Source organism: Nannospalax galili, unplaced genomic scaffold (assembly GCF_000622305.1).
Source record: "Nannospalax galili isolate Female #2095 unplaced genomic scaffold, S.galili_v1.0 scaffold784, whole genome shotgun sequence".
NCBI classification, from domain to species: Eukaryota; Metazoa; Chordata; class Mammalia; order Rodentia; family Spalacidae; genus Nannospalax; species Nannospalax galili.
Window position 1 is genome coordinate 1,380,435 of NW_008352133.1, and position 22,009 is coordinate 1,402,443.

Consider the following 22,009-nt stretch of genomic DNA (forward strand, 5'->3'; position numbering starts at 1 on the left):
GTGACAGTGATATAAATATATTCACTAAATCCTGTAAGGTACGGAGGGTTGATTTGGTTGAGGGTGTGTATAAGAGCTTTTATTCCTAAATGTTAGAACCTTTTGCTAGCATGGAAAAATACTTTGCTTTTCAAATACTTTGTACAAAGTATTGCTTTTCAATACTTTGCTTTTAATTTATTTTTATTTTTTGGTTTTTGAGACAGGGTCTCCCTATAGCCACAGCTGTTCTGGAACTCATTATGTAGACCAGGCTGGCCTGTATCTCACAGAGATTTACTACCTCTGTCTGCTGAGACTAAAGGTGTGGCCACCATACCCAGCATTATTTTATTCTTGAATAAGGTTTTACATTGAATAAATGCCATCTCTCAGCCTTTTGTTTTAGGGCTTGTTTTTCCGTGTGAATGTGGTGCTGTGATAAAGTCAGTGTTCTTTACTTAGGAATGGTAAGTTCTGAGGTATTTGCACACACACACACATGCGCGCACACACACACACACACACACACAAATGTAAAAAGAAAAATGAATGGCGTTCTTTGAGCCATTTTCTAATAAGACATATTGGACCAGCTATTGTGATGTGATAACTCTCTCTGACGCTCCATTACATGAATACACATATACACATATAACTCATACTCACAGTAAGTCTACCTTTGACACCATGTAAGTATTTTCTTGGTCAATCTTCCTCTGCAGTTTATGCATGGATTTCTATGTCAGGTCGATACTTTTCATCGAGCCTAACTAAGAATCAAAATCCCTCATGAGCCAGCTCTTTAGTTTGAGACGTAAATCCGTTTAGATCAAGAGTGGATACTTCCTATGAGGATTAATCCTGAAAACTCCGTGATGAGCTGACATTGACTTCGACTCAAGAAAGATTTATTTTTGGAAGCAGGATTTTTAAATTAATTATCTTGAATTCTCAGCAAGTTTCAAAGAAGAGCATTCTGCACCTACACTGACTGGCACTATAGAAAGGCAGGTTGGGAGGTTGAAGAGAGAAGGGAAGCAGAAGTGTGGGAACAAAACTGGCACCTGTGTCTTGGTGACCCCAGAGCCCATGCTTCCTCTTCAAAGCAGCTGCTAGTGAAGGCGGAAGGAAACACTGTTTTCCCAGAGGGATGTTGTTCCTCTGGGTCTCATTTCTGAAGCTCTTAATTCCATCAGTGCTATTGGACCTTAATTGTCTCCAGAAAACAAGAACACCAAGATCTTTTTTGTATTACTTTATAGAGTTATTACTGTGTGTTTTGTGTAGCTTTTTAGATGTAGTGTCTACTATTGTTAAATATTTTATTTACTATTTTTATTTTATGTTTATGTGTGTATTGCCTGCATGTAGGTAAGTACACCCGTGTTGTGCAGTGAATGCCTGTGGAGGACAGAAGAGGCTGTCGGATCCCCTGGAACTGGAGTTATGGACAGTTGTTAGCTGCCATGTGGGTGCTGGGATTCAAACCTGGATCTTCTGCAATAGTCAGTGTTCTTAACTGCTGAGTCATCTCTCCAGCCCCAAGATGTAGTGACTACTATTAACCAAGTCCCGAAATTACAATAAGATCACATTCATTTTACTTCCATTTAATATGACAAACTTTTTGTTTTAATATATCACACTTAAGGTATTATAATGTTAAAAGCTTCTAGGAGACATCAATTTGCAATTAAAATCACAAAGCCAGTGATATTTAAAGAATATGTAACATTGTGATATGAATCATGTTTTATTATTTGTACCCAAGAGTCTGAAAAGCAGTTATCATTATTGATTTGCAAAAGGAGAACTGATTACAGAACATTCAGTCAGCCCAGTGACGACACTGGGAGTTTTAATTGCTGAACTATTGTTTTGTTGACTCTATATCATCTCTTAGATGGTCTCATGATTGCTTAAAATTATCCTGGTCTAAATGTCATCTGAAATTGGGGGGAAAAGTTTGAAAGGATAATGTTATCAAGTGATTTAATCATAATTGCCATGCATTAATTCTTCCTATCTCCCATTTATTTTTCTTTTTTTCTTCTAGAAGAAAAATTCAAAGTGGAAACAAGAACCATTGCTGTTGACTTTACACTGGACAACATTTATGATAAAATTAAAATGGGCCTGTCAGGTCTTGAAATCGGCATCTTAGGTTTGTATTTTTGCCACATTTATGAACTTCTTTTGTGTTCTTACTTGGTGTTAACTGTGCCTTCGTTTTCTCTTCTAAGGTTAGGTATTCAGTGGCGAAACAACTAGTGAGAAGCTTGTCATCAATATAGTTGGTCAGCAGCGGATACTAATCTATGCATGTTTGAATCTTTGTCTTATCTATAGATTAATGACTTGTGCAGCTTGGTTATTTTCCCCTGGCTGCTTTATTTCCAGCCCCAATCTGTCATATATATTAAGATAAATTTAAAGGCCAGGATTGGTAGTGGATATCTTTAATTCCAGGACTCAGGAGGTAGAGGCAAGAGGAACTCCTTGGGTTTGAGGTTAGCCTGGCATACTAGGGAGTTCCAGGCCAACCAGGTTTACATAGTGAGACCATGTCTTCAAAAAACAAAATTATAGACACATGTTCTTAGGTTTTCTATTACTGTGATAAAACGGTCTGACCAAAAGCAACTTGGGGAGAAGAAGGTTTATTTCAGCTTATAGTATAGTCCTTTATAGAGAGAAACCAGTGCAGGAGCCTGGAGGCAGAAATTGAAGCAAAGACCATGGAGGAACACTACTCAGCTTGCTCTTCTGTCCTGTGTTCAGCCTGTTTCTTATACAACCCAGGACCACCTTCCCAGGGGTGGTACCACCCATAGTGGACTGGGCCTTCCCACATCACTCAGCAATCAAGAAAATGCCTCATAGGCCAGTCTGATAGACAATCACCCAATGAAGTTTCCCTCTTCCCCAGTGTGTCATGTTGGCAACTGAAGCTCTCCAGCACAACATGTTTAAAAAGATCACTATCTTTTAAAGCAGATGATGGTGACTCATTGATAGCTGAAGAGGAGGCCTAGAAAAGTTGGTTGAGCCTCTGTTTACTCTTGCTCCCCCAAAAGCCTTTGGAGATTCTTTCCCAGTCTCTGCCCTCATGAAATATTAATATTATAGAACTCTTTCAAGTACACACCAAGTTTCATTCCATTGGGCAGATAGACCCCAACTGAAAATACATGGCTTAGAGAGGCTTGAGATCTGTTTAAAGTCAACATAAAGACTGAGTACCATGATTTCTTGTTTTCTCTATGTCTGTTAGTCTTTTGTTGTACCTCAGCTACCTTGCTCCTACTAGAAAACCAAATGTTTTTGGTGAAATAATGGGAGCATTGAACTTTGTTATAGAAAAGAGTCATCAGAAGATTGTGAGGGAGATGGGTGGGAAAACAAAATAGCATATGAAGTCGCTGTGCGTATGTGCATATAACAGATATTCACACAGACATATAAGTGCTGTATATATTAAAGCAGAAGGGGGACTATGGGAAAGAAAGAGGCCAGCAAGAGATAGGGAGGAGCAGTAGGGTGGTGAATATGAGCAAAGTACAATGAGAGTGTTTGCAAATGTCATAATGAACCCAAGTATTTTTACACTAAAGAAATAATAATGATGCCAAGGGAGGAAATGGACTCAGATAAGTCTCCTACCAGTTTCCCTTGAATCACTACTAGAAAAAAACCCATAGTATCTAATCCAAAACAACTACTGATCACTAAGCCTCTTTAGCCCACTGCCCAAAATGGGGGGAACCTGGCAGGTGATTTTATTTTCTTCATCAGGCTATGAAAGGAAGATAAATGAAGAAAAGTAATTATGCTTTCATGAAGACCCAGCTTTACTTTCTCATGCTTATAAAAGAATGTGTGTGTTGTGTGTGCACTTGTGAGTGAGTGTGTGTGTGTGTGTGTGTGTGTGTGTATACCTGTGTGTATAAGTGCACAATGAAGATCAAAAACCAAACTTGGGTGTTTGTCCTCCCTGACTATCTTGTGTTTTGAGATGATCTCTCACTGATATCCAGGGATCCACCTGTTCTGGGATTACAGTTTTACACCACCATGCCTGACTCTTTACATGAGTGCTGGGGATTCAACTCAATTCTTCATGCTTGCAAGGCAAGCACTTAACTGAATGACCTATCTCCCTAGTCCCCAAAGAGTGATTTTTCATATAACGTCTAGATAAGACAATTTGTAAAACCAAGGCGCCTGTGGCTAATGACTACTAGGCGTATATCTAAGCTCGCACTCATCTTGGCCTTCATCCTCAGTTCATATGAGGGACCTATACATGCAACCTACAGATTTTTCTCACTGTTTAGGATCAGTGGTTGCCACCCAAGGACAATTTGGCAATGTTTGACAGCATTTCTGATTGTCTTTTTTTTTTTTTTTTTTGTGAGAGGAGGGTAGTTCTATTGGCCCTTAGTGGGTAAAGATGAAGGACACCATTGGGCACACTGCAGTACATATAGGACAGCTTCCTACAGCAAAGAATTATTTGACCTAAAAATATCAATAGAGCTGAGAAACTTTTCTTTAAAGTTACTAGTTGAGGGCTGCGGAGATGGCTCAGTATGTCAGCACTTGTGCCATCATAAGGACTCGAGTTCTGATCGTCAGACCCATGTAAAGTCAGATGTTGTACCTTGCATGTATAATCCCAGCACTCCTGTGGTGAGGTGGGAGATGGAGACTGGAGAATTCCTGGAAGCTTGTGGGCCACCCAGCTTGGCAGATACAGCACCAAACAACAAGAGACCCTGTCTCAGACAAGGTAGAAAGGTGAAGACTAACACCTGAGTTTGTCTGCTGACCTCCACATGTATGCCTGCACTCAAACAAGTGAAAAGACACACACACACACACACATACACACACACACACACACAGATTTAAGAAGTAGTAAAGTTACTGATTGAATATTGTAGAAACATAGCTTTGGTTTTGATTTGTAGTTGAAAGCACATGGCTGTTTCATAGTTCTGGAATGTACATGGAAGCACTTTCACATATGTGGTCTCATTGACTAGACTCTCCATTTAATTGTCTTTGTATTCTACCACAACTGTCTCCTCAATCATTGACATTTAATAGCAAATACGTTACATCTATATTGAACTGTGATTTTGAGGCTACTATCAAAACACCTTTGTGAGCTGAATTTTATTTTATTTCTGTTGCCGTATTTCAACTCTTAATTTGTAGTCTGGGCACAACCCTCTAGAACTTGTGAAGGAGACAGATGTTTTTATTTATTTTATTATTTTTAATTGTGTGTGTGTGTGTGTGTGTGTGTGTGTGTGCGTGCGTGCACACGTGCCCTTAGAGGACAGAGGCATGGGATCCTTTAGAGCTGGAGTTATAGTCAGTTGTGGCCACCTGACACAGGTACTGGGAACTGAACTCAGGTCCTCTGCAAGAGCAATATGCATTCTTAATTGCTGAGCTATCTCTCCAACTCTGATGTTTATATTTTATTTTTCATGGTTGCCTAGTTTCACCTTCTTACTCTTTATCCCTCATCCCTATCTGTATACCCCCACCTCTGTCTGGCAGTGTCTAAATCATCTTATCTATTTTCCTTCCTCCTCAGCGTAATACAAATCTCATCTTGATGGCATCTTGAAGATAAGTCTGAGTATTTAATTTTTAATGAGACCTAGCAATTTGCGGTTATGTATACATGCATGTGTGGAAATACATATTTATTACACATGTGTGTTGGTGCATGAAGGCCAGGTGTCAACATTGTCTTCCTCAATTGCTTTTCACCTTATTTTTTGAGACAGGGTCTGTTACCCTGGCCTGCCTGCAAGCCACAGGGATTCTTGTGTGTGTGTCCCTGTCCCTGTCCCTGTTCCGGGATTATAGGTACATGCTGCTGTGCCTGACTTTTGTCTTTAAACGTGGGTGCTGGGGATCTGAACTCAGGTCCTTATGCTTGCATGGCAAGCACTTTACTGGCTGACTGGTCTTCCAGACCACCAAGGACATAGCAGTGCATATTAAGTGAAAGGAAGGAATTTTTCTACAATTAATTATAACTGATAGTGATAGAAACAAAAACATCACTAGGATATACTCTGTTCAGATAGCATTAAGCACCAAAGTATAATTAATGCTTACTAAGATAAATTAATACTTTTAGAATTACAAAGGAAAATGGTAGCCTTTTGTCTTAAACAAGGAGCTTTCAGTGAGGTGAGTGGAAAGAAAACAGCCATGAACTGTGCGAATTTTATACATAAAAGTCATGTATTAATTACTTTTCTGTTGCTGTGATAGAAACACTGACCAAAGCAACTTATAAAAGTAAGAGTTTTTTGAGCTTATGGTTCCTGGGGAATTACAATCCGTCATGGTGGGGAGGTATGGCGGCCGGAGGTGGCTGAAGCAGGAGCAGCAGAAGCTCTACATCTTCCAGCAGACACAGGAAGCAAGATAACTCTCTAAGCCCGTCCCCAGTGACATGCTTCCTCCAGGATAGCCACACCTTCTAAGACCTCCCAAAACAGCGCCACCAACTGGGGACAAAAATGTCCAAATACTTGGAGCCTGTGGGAGACATTTTCCAAACCACCACAGGTCATACATTGATGAGACTCAAGGCTGAGAAGTTGGGTTTGTAATCTGCTGTGTAAAAAAGTCAGCATCTGCTCTTGTCATTCAGGCAAATGCCAAGAAGTATACATTTCAGCAAGCTTATAAAACTTCAATTTAGAGAAAATGGCATCCTTCTCTGAATAAGCAAGCAATTGGTTAATAAAATGATTGCTGAAATGCTTACTTGATCCTTGAGAAAGGCTCCCATCTGTGTTCCAGATTGGTTTAGGGGACTTTCACAGTACATCACAGAGATACATAATTTACCAAGGCCAAGGGAGTAACCTTGAATTTGAAATATGCCATAAAGAATACTTTTCTCAAATTCTTCTACTATGACTTCTTTAACTTTATAAAAGTGAAATTCTGTATTCTGAAAGGGCAAAGAAAGGTGCTTTTGGAAAAATATAGTAACTTTGTGATTCTGTTTTTAAAAGCTGCTATAGCTTTTAAGTGTGGTAGGCACAAATTTTCCCTATGCTAAATACTTTCAGAATCCTAGTCTAACCATAGTACCACGATTTCTATAATCTGTGAATCAAAACAGTCAGCTGGTACCATTGACTGGTGGTGTCATCCTGGCTTAGTGTTTAGAACTATTGTCACCATACCGTCCATTGGCCTTTTTTGGTTCTATCTATATATCTTACCCATAATTTGAAATGACCTTATTTTAGTAACTGTATATATATATAATCCTAGTCTAACCATAGTACCACGATTTCTATAATCTGTGAATCAAAACAGTCAGCTGGTACCATTGACTGGTGGTGTCATCCTGGCTTAGTGTTTAGAACTATTGTCACCATACCGTCCATTGGCCTTTTTTGGTTCTATCTATATATCTTACCCATAATTTGAAATGACCTTATTTTAGTAACTGTATATATATATATATAATCATATTCGCATCTCATTACCTTCTCTTGTTTCCATCCCCTCCTGCTGAGCTCCTTCTTTTCCCAACTAGTTCTCCTACTTTTGTATCTTTGTGTCTTCGTGTGTGTGTGTGTGTGTGTGTGTGTGTGTGTGTGTGAGTGAGACAGAGACAGAGACAGAGAGACCAAGAGACTTTAATTAGGGTTGCTTGTATGAACATAGGTGAGGTGATGAATTATTTTTTAATTAGTGTCTTTCCCTCCTTATCATGCAAGGTTTGTTGTTGGTTTTTTTTTTTTAAATCCTTATCCATGCCTCATTTTCCCCGTTATACCTTACAGATTTGAGAAATATTTTTCTCTCCCCAAAACCCATATTTCCTAGATTATTCTGGAATAGCCAAATATATATACTATGTCTATTAAAATAAAAACTAGTTTGAAAAGAAGTACTCAGCAAGTTTATATCAGTCAATTCTATCTCTGTAAAAGTTTTCCAAGTTTCTTAACACAAGAGCAAGAGGACTTAGCTTCCAGATAGCAAGTTTCTAGGTAGGGTTGGGATCCAGAGATAGCTTTCTTTGGTTTTAGTCTCCAGACGATCAAAGGAAGAAGAATAGACATAGCCCAGGAGAAGGAACCACAGGGTTGCAAGAGCTTGCTGAAGAAAGGTATAGAATTGCTTGGCAGGAAGGGAGATTGAGCAGCCTAGGAAATACTGTCACTCTCCAGCCCTGGTGGGCTAAGGAAGTTATGAATAGAAGAGTCTTATTTCTGTGGAGGGTTTAGGAATACATATAGTTGTCTTCTTCTTGTTACCAGGAACTTTAGAGATTAGTTTTCTGTTGTCCTCTTTAAGTAGCACCTGTCATTCTAACCTTACAGGGATTAGTTGTTCAGTTTATTGTGTACTTTTCAGCTGGCTCAGTCAGTCTGTGGAAATGGCTGTTTTAGTTGGTGAAAGGAATTTTGGAATGGAGAAGGACAGATTGAAAGGAAACTATAGTGATGGGTGGATGATCTGTATGGTGCTGGGATGAGGAAAGAATAGAAAATAAAGCTCCCTTGGGAGGCAACAGATAACCTTCTTGTGCTTGGAAACCTCCCCCACCTCTTTTTCATGAAGCCAGTGTAAATGCCCCAGGCTTAGGAAAGAGCAGAAACTATTAGCAGGAGTGTGGCAGGATAGCTGCTTGGGTGGGAGGAGTTTCCCTAACAGTGCTAAGGTATGGTTTTTGTGTTTTCAAAAGATTTGGGACAATTGCTGAAACTCCCTTTGTTGTAGTGCTACAGTCAGTTCTGTCACTAACCACCAGAGTTAACATAGTTGTTACTGGTTCAAATGAAGTTTCCAACATGTTTTCTTTCAGATACCAGCCTACACTTGAGATCATTTGGCTATAAATTCTAGGTTCCCATGGCTCACTCAGGTTTGACATTGGCTACAGCCATTCACACAGCTCAGGACAGTTCTATCCTCATGACTGTAGTCTTATTATAAAAGATATAAACCAGACTCAGAAGTGACACATAGACAAGTTGTGGGAGGGTCCCGATCACAGAACTTTCTGTGCCCTTTCCTTCTACAATCGGGGCACCCTCCTAGTACATGAACGTATTCACCAACGAAGAAGCTTCACCAGACTTCGTGTCCATAGTTCTTATAGACATGTAACTTTATAGTCATGATTGGTTGAATCACTGGCCATATGATTGAACTCCATCTGAAACCTTCCTTCCTTATCTGAAGGTTGGGCTAATCACATAGTTGGTCTTTCTGGTGATTAATCCCACTTTTATATTCTTGTTAGCGTCTACTGAGGTGTAGATACTCAAGAACCTCCTATTCATAACAAAGGTACCATTGTCACCAAGGTCATCCCCAGCATTTAGAACCCCTAACTCATTAAGGAAAGCCAGGCAATTATTTATTATACATTACCTTTCCTATTCAAAAAAATATTTATGGGTACAGTATAATATTTATACAATATATAATATGTGGTGATATAATTAGTTATTGATATTGATAGGGCTCAGATCACAGGTGACCCCAGACCCAGAAACCATGAGGCTCCTAAGAGGATCTGAGTCAACCAACTCCCAGCCCCCGGAAGTTAATGACCAGTGTACTGTGATTACCAGAGCATGCCCCACAGGCTGACAAACAGGTTTCCCAAGCCCTCAGCTGCAGTTAATTCCTTGAACTTTGTAATTGTAGAAAAACATGTTTTACAGTAGCCGTTTTCCCAATATGCTTAACCAGGTACAGACCCCACACCCTCCATTGAGCAGGCAGCCCCCAAAACAGTACCAAACAGCAGAAAAACATTCTCTTTTTCCTCATTCTGTCCCTTTATAAGCTACCCCTCTGCAGCCATTAGGCTGCTGGTTCTCCCTCACGCCCGAGTTAAGGACCAGCCCCCACCCCATCTCTCCTTTCTTCTTCGTGCCATACAGTCCTTGGATCTCCTGTTCCTCGTTAAATCGTACTGGTATGTCAGGAGATCCCATGTTTTCCCCTCCCTAGTCACAGGATGCTGTTTCTAGGGACCTTTTGACACTCTGATTTTCGGGACCCTCTCCACAGAGGGACGCCTCTCTGGACATCAATCTCGTGTGACAGTTTGGCACACCTATTCTCTTATGCCTCTTTCCTCTCTTGTTCTCATCCTCTCAGTCTTTCTCCTCCTTCTGGTACTTGTCTTCCTAGTCAGCCTCACTCCCAACCTCCTCTTTCCCTGGAGATGCCCATAAGCCTTCCCCTTCCCCTCTTTATCTCTCATCTCCTCACACTCACTGTCCTTTTCATTCTCTTCCTCATAGCTTTAATTACAATGGGCAACCTCAATTCTAAACCTACTGGACTCGCTACCCTCTCTTGCCTCTTAAATTCCTTAAAAACTTTAGATCTTCTGGACACTGTCAGACCTAAGCACATCAAATTTCTCTGCACCACTGCCTGCCCACAGTACAAGCTAGACAATGGTTCTGTCTGGCCAGAGACAAGAACCTTAGATACAGTATAAGCTAGACAATGGTTCTGTGTGGCCAGAGACAGGAACCTTAGACTTCAATATTTTAAGAGATTTAGATAACCTCTGCCAGAGTACCTGGCAAATAGCCCAAACCGCCTATATTGAACCTTTCTTTGCTCTTTGTGCGCAACCCTCCTTCTGTGCTCCCTGCCAGATCACCAGGTCTCTTGCAAGACCCTCCCACTGACAATTCCTCTACCCCTCCTCCCCAACTCCCCCTCCTGTTCTCAAGAGATGGCCACCACTCAGCCACAGCAGCCTCCGCTGCCACCACAGCCATTGTGCTGTGGCTGCAAGGAATGGGCAGTGCCCCAGCCCCATTCCTCACACACCTCAAATGGTCCCCGGCCACGGCCCCTGCCACCTTTTTATCTAACAGGTGTTTCTGTCAGCTCAAGCGTTTGTTATTTCTTTGTGTTAGGAACATTGGAAATCCTTTCTACTGGTTATATTGAAATACAAAACTGACTATTGTAAACCATAGTTATCCTGCTATGCTGTAGACCATTAGAAGTTATTCCTTCTCTAGATACACCCAAGTACCTCAGAACTACTCACCCTTTCTTCCACTTGCCTCAACTTTTGGTTAACCACTGTTGAGTTCTCTATACTTATTTGTTAATTGATTTGTTCAGTCAGTTACATAGTATCTCATTAAACAATTAAAATTCTAGACTTTTAGCAATAATACAGTAAAACACATCATTATTTTACATTTCTGTTTCATGAAAGCCACTGAGCAAGTAGTTAGGAGTGTTTTGTATGTAATGAAAGTGTGTTCCTGAGAAAGTTAAGCTCATCACACGTGATCACCCTGAGAGAGCAATATTAGGTGGAAACCTAAGGGCACACTAAGAAGAGATGTGGGAAGGGTTTCCAGGTAGTAGAAACAGCATATGCAAACACTGAAGTCTACATGCTTGGCATTTTGGAGGAAGTGGAAGATGATCTGTAAACCTGAGCAAAGATTTCAGAGGACAGGGAAACAAGAGTCTGGAGATTAAGCAAAGCCAGTCATGAAAGACTTAGAAAAACAGCTTCATAAGTTTGGAGTTGTTAAAAGACAAACTTTAGATAAATGAAATTTTGACACTTTCTTTGAGCAAAAAGCCATTCATCAGAGAGGGCAGGTAGAACTTGGGCAGAATCAAGGTACCGAAACGGCTTGTCGTGTTTGCCTTGCTTGGGTGTGGCTGCCTGCCTGGGATTAACTGAGAGCTCTGCTGCTGTAGTGAGTAACACTCAACCTGCTTGTTATTGTCACACAAGTGTACTGGTCTTTAGTTTACTTAACTACATGAAGTTGTAGTTTGTTAATAAGTAGAGAGTGAGTACAAAGGCATCCGCAGGCCTACTTCAGTTTAACAGACTATTGGGAAGCCACAGAGAATTTTAAGCATGAACTGATAATATTTTTAGAGAAATACTTCTAACTTCCCAGTGGAAGAAGGCAAGGATTGATATGAGGAGGCTAGTAATGCTATTCCAACAACTAAGATGGTCATGGTTTATATGAGGATACTGGCATTGGAAAAGGGTGCAGGTGACTAACAGAGGTTTAAGGAACAAAAACAGCCATTTCCTCATCAGAAGTCTCAAGTGAAGAACAGCAAGTACAGTTTTGTCTGAAATCACTGTCAACTTTCATTGAGCATTTTGTATGCTAAGCACCTTGCTAATGACTGTGCATTTTACAAACAAGAAGCAGACTTAGAGTTTAAGTGCATTGTTCAGAATTAGATAACCACTCCGCTAGCAACTTCCAGGTCTTGAACAACAGAGGCATTTCTAAGTCAGGAGACTCTGGCTGCAGAGAAAATTCTGTAGAGAAAAATGATAATTTCATCTTGAGTCCTGTTGGGCTCTAGAAGTTGTGAGAAATCCAGTGGAGATTGAAGTAGCCAGTTGGATCATTGGGGGGTGAAAGGCACTCATAGAAATAGAGCAGACAAGTGGGTTTATCTGTGGAGGGACACTAGTCAGGAACACTCTCCGGCTAAGCAGAGCGCCTTGTTCCATTACGTGTGCTGACTGAGATAGCTTTGTGTGTGTGTGTGTGTGTGTGTGTGTGTGTGTGTGTCTTTTTGAGACAGAGTCTCCCTATAGCCCTAGCTGGCCTGGAACTCACTATGTGTTGTTCAGAATTAGATAACCACTCCGCTAGCAACTTCCAGGTCTTGAACAACAGAGGCATTTCTAAGTCAGGAGACTCTGGCTGCAGAGAAAATTCTGTAGAGAAAAATGATAATTTCATCTTGAGTCCTGTTGGGCTCTAGAAGTTGTGAGAAATCCAGTGGAGATTGAAGTAGCCAGTTGGATCATTGGGGGGTGAAAGGCACTCATAGAAATAGAGCAGACAAGTGGGTTTATCTGTGGAGGGACACTAGTCAGGAACACTCTCCGGCTAAGCAGAGCGCCTTGTTCCATTACGTGTGCTGACTGAGATAGCTTTGTGTGTGTGTGTGTGTGTGTGTGTGTGTGTTTGTGTGTGTGTGTGTCTTTTTGAGACAGAGTCTCCCTATAGCCCTAGCTGGCCTGGAACTCACTATGTAGACCAGGCTGGCCTTGAACTCACAGAGATCCACTTGCCTCTGCCTCCCAAATGCTGGGTTGTGCCACCATGCTTGGCTTGAGATTGCATTTCTAAAGTGAGCGCAGGACTTTAGATTCAAATTTATTTCCTTTTAGAAACCACTAATGATATTAATTAAAGCAGAACCCTTGGCTTAAAACTGGATAATTAGCTCTGTGATTTCAAAAATGTAAATAGAAATTGATAAATATCCCCAGTTAGCTCACACTGAACACCAACTTCATGCCATTCTCGTTGCCGCCGCCTCACTTCCAGTTTTATGCATGCCAAATCTTACCTAATTTTGTAGTGAGGATCACATAGCAATTTATAATAAACAGTGAAAAGGAAATGTGTTATTTTGCCTCTGACTCAATCTTAATTTTTCAATTTCTCATTAAAAGCGGTGCAAATTTAAAGCCTTGTAAACTCTCTTTTATTTGGAAATTGCTACTCACAAGTGTATGAAAACTGTAAAGTTTGCAAAATGTTTTACATAGTGTTCCAAATATCATCTGTCAGTGTCTGAACATGTGCTAGCTCCAGCAATATGTTAAAGAAGGCAAAAAAGGAAAATTCTTTGCATCACTTTTCACACTGTCTCCCTAAGACTAGGTCTATTTGAATGTTGTAAAGAGGGTAGAGGAGGTATTGGGATAAATCTAATCAGTATAAACGGCCACTCTGTTTAACAGCTGCCCAGAGCTGTCTTTCAGGTTTCATGTCGATGCTGGTCATATATAATAAAAGCAGGACCCTTGGTATTGGGCACAAAGAGGATCTCAGTAAGTACATGTTGGATGAGTGGTCCCATAACAGCAACTTTGCTTCCTCCATTTGTTGACATGTTAATATACTCTAGACACTGGATTAATGATTGTATGCATTTGTCATTATGTCGTTTGATTTGTAATTGATTATCCCTATTTCATATATAAAGAGCAATGAGGAAACTGGTTTATCTGCTCTTTTTAGGAGCAGTAGAAATATAACCAGGACTGAACCCTGGCACTGTTAGACTCTGGGATCTGTAGTCTTTTACAGTCATTCTTTCTGTAAAGTGTCAGTGCTGGGGTTGGAACTCAGGATCTCACACATGCTAGGCATACATTCTCCCACTTAGGTCCACCCTCAGCCCATTCTACAAAAATTTGAGAAAGAGGTGTCATACATCCTCCCACCCATGTCTTTGGACATATTCACTATTTCTGAAGCCCACATTTTTTTAATCAAAGTTTATTTCAAAATACAGTGAAATGACATTATTTGAAACAGATTTTATTAATGAACTCTAAGTTCTGGAACTGGATATATACATATATATATATATATACTAATATATGCACACAAGTGTAATTGAAATGTAAGCTTATCATTTTCTGTTTTGATGTCATCAGAAGGAGAGAGAGAATGCCTCACATTATGTGATTTTTGTGTTTGGAAACCCAACCATTAGGCAGAGTTGAAAGTGGTCTGTGTGAGACTAGTGCATGGATGGATTTTCATTTTCTAGTAGTTTATTGTTGTTTGCTCCACCCTCATGCCCAACCCAGATACCAAAAATCTAATTTTCTAATGACATCATTCTATCTCTGGCAGCTGGTTTTGATAGAGGATTCTAGATCCACCCAGAACAACAGCACATGAACTTGGAACATAATCTTGTCCTGGTTTTGTTTTAAAGAATGAGATGTGGAAATTATTCTTAAGCAATATTATATAATTTAGAATATTAATATAACATCCACAATTGCTCTGGATTTCCTGAGTCTTCAAGATGCAGCCCTTCCCTTGTCAGTAGTGTTCTCTGGAGCTCAAGACCAGGCTGCAGGGCAGCTAAGTGCAGCTCCCTGTCAGTCCTCTCCTTTGAGGATCCATATCAAACCAGCTTGTCTTTCCTCTTCTTTGTCCTCCTTGGTTTGTCTGCACTTCTGTCCCTGTCACCCCTGACTCTTCTTTGGGGCTTTCTGATAATTAATCTAATTGTTAATTTGAGATCTGGAATCTTCTAGGAAGCAAGCCTCCAGGCACACCTGGAGGAATTATTTAGCCTTTGAGTTTGCTTGTGAGGGATTAAGCCAATCAGGTTAATGGAGGTGGGAAGACACACCCAAAACTCGAGCAGCACCATTCCCTGGGCTTGGGTCCTGGACTGTATGAAAAAGAGAAAGTGAGCTGCGCACAGGCCTTCATCACTCTTTGAATTAACTGTGGATGCAGTGTGACCAGCCGCTTTCTGTTCCTGCTGCAGTGACTTTCCTGCCACAATGGATAGTCACCTCAAACTGTGAGCCAAAATGGACCCTTTCTGCCTTAATTTGCTTTTGTCAGGATGCTTTATCACAGCAACCAGAAAAGAAACTAAGAAGCTCTTTCCAGTTTTAGCATTCCCATAAGAAACACGAGAAAGATTTTTAGTGTTCAAGGCCTTATGACAGTTACTGAGACAATAGAATTTTGACATTACACGGATAGGCTTTGTTTTTTGAAAGAGATGGTATTTTCTACTAATAAAAGGGTTTCTCAGGCCACCAGAGTGGAGCGGGGTTGGGGGCTGTGATGACTGATTGAAGAAGCAAGAAAATTCACTAATAATGTAAGCCTCAATAGTGATTTAAGATGCTACCCTTTAGGAGGGATTTTTCATCTTTCTGAGTAAGGTTAGAATAACTCATGAGACTGTTTTTGTGAATCCTATAAGGAATCTTGAAATATATAAAGGAGGGGACTGCCTGCACCCATTCTTAACGAGACTGACTATAATGAGAATATTTCCACCTTCCACCCTTACTCAAAGCAGTGCTCTTCCTTCAGCAGCTCCCTGGAAGCTTTCTGTTTGCTGTTTGGTTGTTGCTGCCACCTACTGTCTCAAAACAAAATTGCAAGGGGGTTGCCTTTTCCAAGAGCTTTGCACTTTTCTGCACTTGGTGGAACTAATTGTTGGGAGGGTGGAGTGGAGTCCAAACTTTCCCTAGAGATTTGATAGTACAGCCTGCTGAAACAAACTGACACAGCATACAGTTTTTCAACACACACATGTGCCCAGAGCCCCACAAAATGGAAAACTGAAAATAAGAGTCAGATGATTAAAGGTATACAGGAGGGACACAGGCAGGTGTAGAAGGGTAGGAAATGATTTTAGGGGTGATGAATAGGCCCAGAGAGGAGAGAAAGCCCTGGGACAAATTTCTCTAACTCTAGGTATGATGATGCTTGATTTTTAGTGTCCTCTGTGATGGGAGTTTAATCTTCCTTGGCTAAAGATATCTCAGAAGTCTGAAGGCAATTGGGTCCCTCTTTGGAGGGACCAGTTTTTAAGAAGATGGTAACTTCAGAGCTAAGTCTTGTCCAGAATCTACTGATCCCCAAGTGGCTTTAATTTAAAATTATCAGTATCCCATGGTACTGTATTTGGGGATATTGTTTTCTCAGTGCTAAGAGGAGCAGCAGTTTTTCATGCTATTAAATACTAACACTTGGAGTTGGTCATTTACTGTAAAGGATGAGAGCTACCCTGCACCCCACAGCAGAAGGTGCATACAATAAGGCAAAAAGAGAGTCCTGGTGCAAACGTCTATGTTTCAAAACAACAGTATAAAATATCTAACCAACTGTGGACCCTAAAATATTCACAGTTGTACTATTTAGTATTTATAAACTATTCATCCTTTATATTTCTGTAATGATTAAAGCAGAGTTAACTGAACGAGAAGCCTTACCTTTGATTATGTGACTTAATTGTTAATACATATTTTATAATTGTGATTACTGAGATTCATGGTAGAGGGAGGACCTATTGGATAAGATCAAAATGAATCTGGACTTGTTTGTATGAATTGTGTCTAGATACCACCCTTTTTCCCTCTTCCAGTGGGCATGCATCCTAATTAAGTACAGTTTGCTTTGCCATCATTATTTACTTTCATACTTTCAGACAGGTTTCATGGCCTATTCAAGCCATCCTGACAGAATTTTACAAGTAGAATCTGGAGACTCAGCCTCAAGTGACTGACTTTGCTAAATATAGAACTCTCATTGCATTCCTTCGAACTGCTAATTTTGTTAGTCTATTGAAAAAGTTACTGCTGTCAGGTTTATTTGGCACAATTCCTTATGCGCGCTAGCAAACTGACCATAATTTTATTATCTTCTTGCAACTGAAACCTTTCTTTTCCAATACTTGAGCTTTATTAATCATTGCTAGTAGATATTTTGTTTATTCAATTATTACTGATAGCTTTTCCTGAACTGAATCCTAGATGAAGGCACATGGCAACTTTCATGTAGTGATTAAGTCTAGGCTCTGAAGGTAAGCATCTGTATTTGAATTCTGGCTTTGTTTGCTCTGTGATCTTGGGCAAGTTACTTTTAACTGCTGCGAACTTCAGTTTCTAGGATGTAATATAGAAATCACGAATAGAATTGTTGAGGTAGCTAAGTGTAGGCAAGTGAATGAGTAGATGATCCATTTTGTAGGTTACTTAGTAATGCAGACTCAGGGATATTTTATTCATCTTGTGATTCTTGTAAATGTTCCTTTCTTAGGACTTGTCTTTGCATTTATGGGGCTAGAAGAAAACCACAGGATATCTGAGCCTCCAAATCTTAAACCTAAAAATATATACAAATTTACTTGTATTGGGTCAGTAGTCTTAGAACTCTAACCTTAACTAGGTGATTATGCAGTGAGAGTGAAGGGGAAATGAAAACATGGCCTCAGCCTTCCATGGGTGACTTACTAGAGATAATTGGTCTGACCTGCCCTCTTGGCTGCCACAAGAAAACTTCTCTTTTCCCAGATAAAGTTACACTCTCATTGCACTAAACACTTTATTGTAAAACAGTTGATTCTTTTAGTTGAGCACCTTTTTCTTCCTAACAGAGTGGAAACCCCTTTCTTTCTGCCCTTTCTAGTTCCTAGCAGCACATGCCTTGCCTAAAAGTGTGTGACAAATACTTGTCACATGACTAAATAAGCTCTTATATCGGGGTGAACAGGCAGAGGTAGAAATTGGATGTGATTTATCCAAGGTTACAAATTTTGTGCTGTAACTACAACTAGACTCAAGTTTGCAGTCTCCTGAACTGTACATGAGGATGTAGGATGCAAAGAAGAGTTTGACAGTATCTGCAAATAACTAGTGCAGAGGGAGAATGAATATATCCCAAAGAGCTGGTGTAGAAGTGGGGGAGGTGTAGAGAAGTTGACAGTAATTATAGACAGAAGAGCTCAGTGAAGAAAGGGCATTTGAACTAGACTGGTAAAGATAGATTCTAGATAGAAAGCTGTAGGAAAGGTCACACTAGACATGAACAATCTTTAATATAGTCTATGTATCATTTTAGTTTTGATTGATTTATCTTGTTTCAGGAGATTATTTTACATCTTAGCTAACAATCTTGTCTTATTTCAGTGAACAACGTGGGAATGTCATATGAGTATCCTGAATACTTTTTGGAAATTCCTGATTTGGACAATGTGAGTCTTTTTTGTTTATTGTGGTAACAGAAAGGAGGCCTGAAGGTATAAGTGAGACCATGAGTTGGAATGATTCCAGCTGAGCATGGAGTCCAGCTGCTGTGGCTCACACCCTGGCTCTTCTGCCTACTAACCTGAGTTAGTCTGGAAATGAACCTAACCATAGGTAATCTGTTTTCTCATCCACAAATGTAAAATAGGCAGCCTTACAAGAATGCTAGATGAATTGAATGAGGAAATATTTCTAATGTCTTTTATACAGTGCCAGGATCAATAATAGCTCTAACCTCATTATTCTTGATTTTATTATATCAAGACAGCTCTGTTTTAAGAATTGGGACATTAAACATCAATTTGAAAATCATAGCCATGTTAATGTATGGCAGCATGTTTGAGTCCAGTAAGTTAGCACTACCAAAATGGACGCTCCAGCCCTGATGGGTGCACAGCCCTGTAATGAAAACTGAGAAGTCGCATCACTGAAGGACCATATAGGCTTTTGAAACATATTGAACATCTTCACTTCAGTCATCTCTACTCCTGGTATTTGTTGAGAGGAAATCACAAAATGTTTTATTTTAGGTTTAAGGTGTCTTTTCGCTTCCACATTTGACTTGTGTATTTACCTTGCATTTTGCATATTAGTGTGAATTACTGTTCTTATTGTGAATATAATGCTCAGATAAACTAAAATGGCCTCTCCACCCCAAATCCTATCATTGTTCAAGTCTCTACAATATTTGAAGAAACTTCTGATATATCACTAGATCAATTAAGTATATGTGTAACATCTTTAATTTTCTGATCAAATCTATATAAAATTATAATTTTTTTGCAGATCATCAAGAAACTGCTAAATACTAATATTCTTTCTGTTTGTAAGGTAAGCAACTTTGTTACAAATCTACTGTCCTTGGTCCTTTCTGTTTAAAAGTTCTGACACAGAGACAGTTGGTTCACTCTCAGCTCTTGTTTAGCTTAAGTGTTTATTCCAGATAAATGTGGTGTATTTACTTCTGCCTTTAGGAAGTAGGAAGAACTGACTACCAAACACATTTTTCTTATTTTGCTTTCTAAGAGCCTAACATTATGTGTCGTCTATGTGCAATCACTGTAGTAGGTACCAGAACTCAAAAACTAACTTAGGTTGAAGAATGACTGACTTCTTCATCTATCCACTTTTTTCATTTTCTCTCTCCTGTAAGCATTTGAATTGATAGCTTACATATTGTAGTTCCATATTTTGTGAGAACTAGGGATATAATGAGTGGTTCGTGTTAATCACACAACCAAGCCACGACACTAGTTGCTAAACCTGATTTGCAGTCATGTCATTCATGTATAATAAATAACACCCTGAACATCTGCTAAAAGGAGCAATAGCTAGAAAATGGAAACATCTAAGCTCTGTTTTAACAGAAGCTACAAAAACATACCATACTTGATTTTGTACAAGCCAAACCATTGAAAAATATTGCCAGAGGCTGAATGCCCACAAGCAACGTCAGATAGTTTAAATCTGAACATTCCTTTGGAAAGCCAACTGCTCAAATTATATATATGTAATTTTTTTTAGGGAAATCAAAATCTAATCTAAGTCAGAACTATTCAAATTAATCAGATAAATATAAGAATAAAATGTCAATTTTCACTTAGTCTGGTCTTAGTCTTTTTCGTTGTTGTGAATGCTTAAGAAAAGCTATCCCTGTGTCTTTCAAGTGTTGAGAAACCAACCCTTGCTTGGCTGGTTCAAGTCCTGAGAGAAACTGTAAACCTTGCGTGGATGGTTCAAGTTCAAAAACCTAATAACTAATAACCTCATTATTCTTGATTTTATCATATCAAGACAGCTCTGTTTTAAATATTGGGACATTAAACATCAATTTGAAAAATCATAGATATGTTAATGCATGGCAGCACGTTTGAGTCCGGTAAGTTAGTGCTACCAAAGTGGACACTCCAGCCCTGGTGGATGCACAGCCCTGTAATAAAAATGAAAAATTGCACCACTGAAGGACCATATAGACCTTTGAAAAGTGTTGAACGTTTTCACTTCGGTCATCTCTACTCCTTGTATTAGTTGAGAGGAAATGACAAAATGTTTTATTTTAGGTTGAAGGTGCCTTTTCACTTCCAAAATTGATATCGTACGTGGCCCAACTTTTCATATGTGGCTGTTTTTCCTTCTGTAACATACATGTTTAGATGTAATAATTCAATTTTTAAAGGTAAAGAACATTTGTTAACCTACTACTTAAAAGGCATCTCAAATGGATTATGTGGTCAAATAGCAAATAATTTTGTAAAACAAATAACCTAGTGTCTTCTCCCATGGTCTAAGCGCTTTGGTGTTTTGTTTTATTTTTACATAAATTCAGTTTAGGAGAGGCAAACGAGCCACAAATGTAGCCATGAGTAGATGCGGAGCAAGATCAGTGCATTTAGCATGCTTAGTGTGGATAGGTCTGTGAAGTTGTTTGGTTTCTTTTTTCCTTTCTTTCTTTTTTTTGACATGGTCTCACTATGTAGCCCTAGTTGGCCTGGTAGCCTGGAACTCACTCTTTAGACCGGGCTGGTCTTGAACTCATAGATAAACATTCCCCTGCCTCTTGAGTGCTGGGATTAAAGGGTAGCAGATCTGTGTAGTTTTAAAGGCATTTCTTTACCATACTTATACAAATGTAATCATTCTTTAATAATTTCTGTAGAGTTTCAGGATAATTAAATAACTACCGTGTGCTAGCTATATTAGCCTTTGGGAAAATTACTTAACCTCTTCAGTTTTTATTTGTAAATTGAGAATGATAATTCTCTTTACCTCAGTAAGTTGTGCAAATTAAACAAGGTGATGTGTATAAACCTCAGAGCTTAGCTCAGTTGATAGAGTGCTTGCCTAGTAAGCATGAAGCCTTGGGTTTGATCCTCAGAACCACATAAAGTAAGACATGGTGCTATGTGCCTTTAGGAAGTATAGGTGAAGACCAGAATCAGAAATTCAAGGTCATTCTTGGCCAGTACAAGTTTGTTTTTTTTTGTTTTTTTCTGTGTGTGTGTGTGTGTGTGTGTGTGTGTGTGTGTGTGTGTGTGACAGACAAAGAGACAGACAGAGAGACAGAGAGAGAGAGACAAAAAGAGAGAGACAGGTAAGTAGACAGTCACTCTTAGAACAGTAGGCAGATCATGGTTAAGGGCTCTAAAAATGTTACTGGGGCTGGAGATATGGCTCAGTGGTTAAGAACACTGACTGGTCTTCTGTGGGCATTGTACAACACGGGTGCACTTACATACATGCAGGCAATACACTCATGCACATAAAATAAAAATAATAAAAGTTTTTTTGGGGGGATCTTTTTGAGACAGGGTCTCCCTGTAGCCCCAGCTGTCCTGGAACTCACTATGTAGACCAGGCTGGCCTTGAACTCACAGAGATCTGCCTGCG

At 39.6% G+C, this 22,009-nt stretch overlaps 1 protein-coding gene across 2 annotated transcripts in view; it reads left to right on the top strand.

The window, feature by feature from the left end:
- Positions 1 to 22,009, top strand: part of Hsd17b12 (hydroxysteroid 17-beta dehydrogenase 12) — a 162,082-nt gene that overhangs the window by 92,302 nt on the left and 47,771 nt on the right. Inside the window, exons 4-7 of one of the 2 annotated variants that reach the window (XM_029554007.1) lie at positions 2,039 to 2,146; positions 13,787 to 13,876; positions 18,506 to 18,570; positions 19,409 to 19,453. In XM_029554007.1, coding sequence (XP_029409867.1) covers positions 2,039 to 2,146; positions 13,787 to 13,876; positions 18,506 to 18,570; positions 19,409 to 19,453 — 308 coding nt within the window. The remainder of the gene's footprint in view (positions 1 to 2,038; positions 2,147 to 13,786; positions 13,877 to 18,505; positions 18,571 to 19,408; positions 19,454 to 22,009) is intronic. The other variant, XM_008848933.2, reaches the window with a different exon arrangement.